General features: G+C 38.8%; 1 protein-coding gene across 1 annotated transcript; it reads left to right on the top strand.

Moving 5' to 3' along the window:
- Positions 1 to 5951: 5951 nt before the first annotated feature.
- Positions 5952 to 7127, top strand: LOC6501042. Its single transcript, XM_001954408.4, has 2 exons — positions 5952 to 6079; positions 6141 to 7127. Exons 1-2 carry the CDS (start codon positions 6069 to 6071, stop codon positions 6973 to 6975), a joined length of 846 nt encoding a protein of 281 aa, XP_001954444.1. The 5' UTR covers positions 5952 to 6068; the 3' UTR covers positions 6976 to 7127.

Genomic DNA, 7127 nt, shown 5'->3' on the forward strand with positions numbered 1-7127 from the left:
AAGCGATAGACCAGCCACGGAATGGGTTACAAAAAAAAATAAGAAACCCAAATCGCTGACCTGGCTATGTAACTATATAAAATAACAGAGTCGTTTTTATGCAATTTATCTACATTTTGTTTAGTTTATCTAGTTTGACCTTCAAAGTGTGCGTTGCCAAAAGGCTTTGTACGTAGTTTGGACAAACATGCTATACTTTTATCAGAGGCAATAGAATTAATTATACCTTAACAATTTTAGTCCATGGATCTGAAAACTTTAAAATTTAAAAGTTGCCTTGACAGTTTTATAAATATAATTCTCTTTGTAAGTTATTGTTGGTTTTATTAACTATCAAGTTTGAACTTAAGGGAAAGTTGTTCCTTCAATATATTCAGCTGTCGATTTTTTGCAGTTTTTCCCAACGTTTCGGTTATGTTCGTTATACGTATGTATGTATATGTACGATCATTTTATTTTTTACTTGTGTGTATGCGCCGCCGTTGACGATGGCGGCACCCAAAGCGCTCATAAATCAAAAAAAGCTGTTGTTTGCTTACAGGCAGCTAGCCACCCACCAGCCATCCAACCGCCCGTCTCTGGCCGCTCTTTGTTGTGTGTTTGTGTGATGTGTGTATAAATCACAAAGCATGTCCTTTGCCAATACAAACACAATTGAGCATGCATATGCAACAGCAGCCAGAGAATGACAGAGAAGGGAGCACAAAAAGTAGTCAAAGAAATTGCGTAAAAAATTTGATTAAAAAGTTTGTCGCCGTCGGTGGGTGTTGGTTGGTGTCCTCCGCCTGTGCCGCCTGTATGTAGCTGTCACAGGCACACTCCCGGCACTCGGCCAGCCATTGTGCTTATCGATACGCGGCCATTGCCATTCGAACTCCCCGATTACTCTGCCCCGTGGTCATGTTATAAATCTTTCAAAAGCCAAACAAACCGGGCAAGAATTCAATTTTACAAACTGACAACTGAGACAAGGCACAGACCGCAAAAGGAACTTACCCAACAAGGTGCAGATGGTAAATACAGTTAAGTTTAAGGTTTTATTACAATTTTTTATTTTCTTTAAGTTAACATTAGAATTATAAAACATAAAAATAAAATTTAAAAAATGAGAAATTAGAAATTTTTAGAAATTTAGAAATTTATAATTTGTATAATATTGTTAACTATTTATTTATAAGGTTTACTCATAATTTTGTCGAGAAATACTTATCAGAAACCTCGTCAATTGCCAAATGTTTCTATGTGCTTTCTGCGGTGAACTAATTAGAATGGAAATGTGGTAAAAACTTTATCCGAAACTCCCAACCAACACAGCTTCAGCTGCTGTGGCTGTGTCACACCTGTCGTATGCGCAATTAAAAGTTTGCTTTCACATCGATGTTCCTCCTTCTTTACTTTTCAGATTTAGTTTTTTTTTCGTTTTGGAAAATGTAATTGTCATTTATAGAAATGTTGAAACGTAGAGCACGATCCGTCCCTGCGCTCATTTGCGTGTGTGCTCGTGAGAGTACCGTGCATGGTCTAATGAAATTAGCATTGTTAGACAGGCCAAAAAGGGAAGGAAAATGGTGAAACTTTCTCTTTTTACCCTCCTTCGCTGCAAGTTCAAGGTTTCGCACCCTCACTCGCATAGGGGATTGTGGCAAATGCGGCTCTAACAAGCATTTTCCTAGTCATATCCACAAAGGAAATAGGTTTTCCGTTGCATTTGTTACAGAAAAAGAGCACACGAAGAGATAAAGAAGGGGCAAACAAACAGAAGGCGGACAAAAAATGGCTTTGTGTTGTACCATGTCCAAAAACCAAAGCTTAGGCTGCCCAAATGTGGGGAGAAATCACGTTGCAGCCTTGAAATAGAAACTGAGCTTGGCAAAAAAATGCGTAGCAATGGCGTAAAAGTAAAATTTTTGCCTGAGACTATGGAATGCCAAATGACAGTTGCCTTGCAGGTGGCCAGGAAGTTATGTGAGAAAATGGGCAAAGGCATGGCCTTGCGGCTGACTTCCTGCTAACAGCTTTAGGATTGAATCGGAAAAGTAGCCTGATAAACTTCTTAGCCTGGCGGTATGTGAAGCAGAAAGGTAACAAATTTGTTCGACAAATCGTTACGAATAATAGGCAGCCATACAACCACTTTTTTATTGGAAAAGGTATTGCACAACTCGACTGTAGTTTCTTCACGGTGAACATGCGAAAGTGAATAGGAAGATAATATTGCCCACCGCGACGGCGGTACTTGTCCTTTTGAGCGGAATATCTTTAACGATTTGTGGATCGATTCTCTATTCATTTTCATCAAAATCCAGAAACAAAATATTTTTTGTATTTTTCATCAATTTTTCCTGGGGGGTCCCTTTCAAAATACGAAAAGTGCATGGGAGGACAATATGAGCCACGCCGATGGCTATATCTTTGGCAATATTAATCCGATTCTTGAGCACCATACCTTAAACGACTTGTGGATCGATTTTCTATTAACTTTCATCAAAATCCAGGAACAAAATATTTTTGGGATTTTTCATCGATTTTTCTGGGGGGTCCCCTTCAAAATACGGAAAGTGCATGGGGAGGACAATATGAGCCACCGCGATGGCTATATCTTTGGCAATATTTATCCGATTCTTGAGCGGCATACCTTAAACGATTTGCAGATCGATTTTCTATTAACTTTCATCAAAATCCTGGAACAAAATATTTTTGGGATTTTTCATCGATTTTTCTGGGGGGTCCCCTTCAAAATACGGAAAGTGCATGGGGAGGACAGTATGAGCCACCGCGATGGCTATATCTTTGGCAGTATTTATCCGATTCTTGAGCGGCATACCTTAAACGATTTGTAGATCGATTTTCTATTAACTTTCATCAAAATCCAGGAACAAAATATTTTTGGGATTTTTCATCGTTTTTTCTGGGGGGTCCCCTTCAAAATACGGAAAGTGCATGGGGAGGACAGTATGAGCCACCGCGATGGCTATATCTTTGGCAGTATTTATCCGATTCTTGAGCGGAATACCTTAAACGATTTGTAGATCGATTTTCTATTAACTTTCATCAAAATCCTGGAACAAAATATTTTTGGGATTTTTCATCGATTTTTCTGGGGGGTCCCCTTCAAAATACGGAAAGTGCATGGGGAGGACAGTATGAGCCACCGCGATGGCTATATCTTTGGCAGTATTTATCCGATTCTTGAGCGGCATACCTTAAACGATTTGTAGATCGATTTTCTATTAACTTTCATCAAAATCCAGGAACAAAATATTTTTGGGATTTTTCATCGTTTTTTCTGGGGGGTCCCCTTCAAAATACGGAAAGTGCATGGGGAGGACAGTATGAGCCACCGCGATGGCTATATCTTTGGCAGTATTTATCCGATTCTTGAGCGGCATACCTTAAACGATTTGTAGATCGATTTTCTATTAACTTTCATCAAAATCCAGAAACAAAATATTTTTTGGATTTTTCATAGATTTTTCCCCCTTCAAAATACGAAAAGTGCATGGGGAGGACAATATGAGCCACGCCGATGGCTATATCTTTGGCAATATGAATCCGATTCTTGAGCACCATACCTTAAACGACTTGTGGATCGATTCTCTATTAACTTTCATCAAAATCCAGGAACAAAATATTTTTTGGATTTTTCATTGATTTTTCTGGGGGTCCCCTTCAAAATACAGAAAGTGCACGGGGAGGACAATATGAGCCACCGCGATGGCTATATCTTTGGCAGTATTTATCCGATTCTTGAGCGGAATACCTTAAATGATTTTTGGGTCGATTCTCTATTAATTTTCATCAAAATCCAGGAACAAAATATTTTTTTGATTTTTCATCGATTTTTCTGGGGGGTTCCCTTCAAAATACGGAAAGTGCATGGGGAGGAAAATATGAGCCACGGCGAGAGCTATATCTTTGGCAATATTTATCCGATTCTTGAGCGGCATACCTTAAACGATTTGTAGATCGATTTTCTATTAACTTTCATCAAAATCCACGAACAAAATATTTTTTGGATTTTTCATCGATTCTCTATGATTTTCATCAAAATCCAGTATTAAAATATTTTATACGTTTTTCAGGAGCCTTAAAAAATAAAACTTTTTCGAATCTTTTAGAAATGCCTTTATTATATTTATATCTTTATAAGTATTTTTCAAAGTTGAAGTTAAAGCGATTTGACGTAGCAGTCTCTTCTTCAGGCTTTCGTCAAGACAAATAGAAAGGTGCTTGAAAAGGAGAAGCTGCTTGGTGTCCGTCCATGCTTGTGATTACTGGATATGTAAATAAATACGCGGGTCGTCAATAGTTCCAACTTGTCGCCCACTCACACATGCCATTCCGTCTTAAATTCCGGTTATATGTGAAAGCCGTTCATATTATAGGTGAAAGCTTTCTCCGGGTCCCTTGTGGGTGTGTGTGCAAGTGTAGTAATTGAAATCGCATCCAGACGTGAAATGAAACGTAAAGTCATCGAATCAATTCAAATGAAAATTAAATTAAATGCATGCGCCCATACATTTATTCATATTCCTGCGACTCGAGTTCAAAAGCACACACCGGGACGAATACTCACACACTGACGTTAGCTCGAATCTTAATTAAACACGAATACGCATATTGAGTTCCTTGAAAGGAAAAAGCAATCGCCTGACTTCTTTGGCCGTGTGAGTGAAAAGGGCCTGGCCTTTCATCGAATATGGTTGCAAAACCTTTGCGCCACGATTTTGCCTTTCAGCAACAATTTTAAACCATACACACATGTACATACATACATACAAAAAGAGTATTTATAATAACCAAAAATTTTTCGGATGAAAATACATTGGGATAAAATTAAATTTTTAACAAAGTAAGTTATTTTGGATTGCGTTTAAAAATATCATGGTACACAAAATTGAATCTGTGTTTACATTTTAATAATGTGGCTTTTTAATAGAATGCTAGCGAAAAATTTGTCGGTTGTGCCTTATCATTACAAGGAGTTCTCGTATGTAGGCTTAATGGCTCCTTGGCATGCTTTTGACACACACATGGGCTTTTCAACTTTTCCGTGAGGAGAACTTTTCCTGGCACTGGCCAAGGACAACTTTGTTCAGCTGCTTCTCAGCCTTAATTCAGTTTACAATTCTACTTATTTGATTATTTTTAATTTTATTAACTTGCACTCTGACCGCATTGAGTTCGTCAGAGACTTGCATTGAGTTCGTTGGCTTTGCCAGAACGTGTTTATTTTATGCTTTTGATTTATGAAATATTTTGCTATCGAAATGATTGATTGATTGATTGATCGATGGGCAAACAAGTGCCTGAGTGTATGCCTTTGAAGTGCGGCAAAGAATAAATGTTGGTATGAGTCCAGACCAAAGTAAAGCAGATGTTAATTGAGCGTGAAGCTTTCCCAGCTTTCTCAGTTCCGAAATTCATGCGAGCATGTGACAAGCCAGCAGAGAAAAACCACAGCCACGCCAAATTCAAATGAATTTTATTCTATAGAAATGGTTTTAAGAGCGTCAGGCGGAGGATTTTCAGAATAATTGTGTGCTGCTTTGGTAGTTTGGTGGTTCTGTTGGTAGTGGCTTTTTTTTATTAAGGTTATCGATGAAATGCAATAAAATTTCAGGAATTACTTCAATTGACGACGAAGTCGCAAAAAAAATATAAGAACAGCACGAAAGGGAAAGGCGAATCCAAAGAAATCTAATAAAGCCGCCTGGCCATCAGAAAATCGAATTGGAGCTCATCCAATCGTCGCATAAATTTATGGCATATGCACAGGATGTTGATGTGGTCCTCGAGTTCTTGGTCAGGTAATGTTATTTAGGGTCCAATAGCATTTTCTGCACGGATCCACCGCGTCCATAAATTTATGGAACTATCTTTTAACGTTGCCACACAATTTAAATATAAATATAAGATCTAAATAAAAATTAAAAGTCTTCGAAAACTTTTTGGAGGGGAATAGAAATAAACAATGAGGCTTTTCCCAACCAAATTGTATTCAAGCTATTGACACATAGCTACAGAAATTGTTTTTAAAAAACTAAACTGTAAATTTTTTATTGAAAATGTACGCAAGGTGAGTAGCGATCGAACAATGACATCAGAATAAAACCAGTGCACTTAATAAACTCCAACAGTGGGCAGGTGGCAAGAGCGCTAAGACACTGTAGTCCGCTCATAAGGCAGTTCCTGTCTCAGAAGCCACTAATGCGGACGACGATACCCTCAGAGATGTCTGTTCGGATGATGGCCACCAAGGAGTCGAAGGAAGTAGGCAAAGGAAGTGAAGCAAACAAAGCAGGTGGCGGAAGCGGAAAAAATGGACCTGCTATTGTAGCTCCAGATGGTAGTGTCATGGCATCTCCCGTCACCCTGAAAGTTATTCCAGCCCGGGATCCACCGAAATTGGGCTACGACGATCGCAATATGATGCGGGGCCGGGAGTTATCGCCGCATTTGAGTATATATAAGCTACAGTTGACATCTGGGCTGTCAATATGCCTTCGAATTAGTGGCTTTGTGCTGGGGGTGTTCGTTTGGGCATTGGGAATATCCGGACTTATATGCCAGGGTAATATGGAAGAATTTTTGACTAAGGTCCAGGACTGTGATTGTGATACACTTCGGACATTAACAAAGGTGATGGTGGCTATACCCTTCGCTTATCATATGGTCGCAGGAACGCGCCACTTGATCTGGTATCTGAACTTGTTTACCTCGATTCCGGAAGTATACGCCACTGGATATGTAGCCATTTTATTAGCTATTGTAGTGGCCGTTGGTTTAGTGAATGCCAAATCTTCCGAGCCAGAGCCTAAGGTTGTAGACCTTTCAAAAGGGAAAAAAGGCCAGAAGGCGGATCCAAAGAAGAATGCAAAGCCCGATCCAAAGAAGCCTGACCCGAAAGCTAAAGCCGCCCCAAAAGCTAAAGCCGACCCAAAGAAAGACCCCAAAAAGGGAGATTCCAAATAGGAATACTAAGCCATAAATGATAATCTATATCTAATATAGTTTTTATATTTTGTATTTGACTGGGAATTCGGATATCCTTAAAAAATTTATTGTATTATAATTTTGTGAAATACATATATTTTGCTTATATTTTTCCTTTGACGAAAAACGAT

The sequence above is a fragment of the Drosophila ananassae genome, chromosome 2L, assembly GCF_017639315.1.
Source record: "Drosophila ananassae strain 14024-0371.13 chromosome 2L, ASM1763931v2, whole genome shotgun sequence".
Lineage (NCBI taxonomy): Eukaryota > Metazoa > Arthropoda > Insecta > Diptera > Drosophilidae > Drosophila > Drosophila ananassae.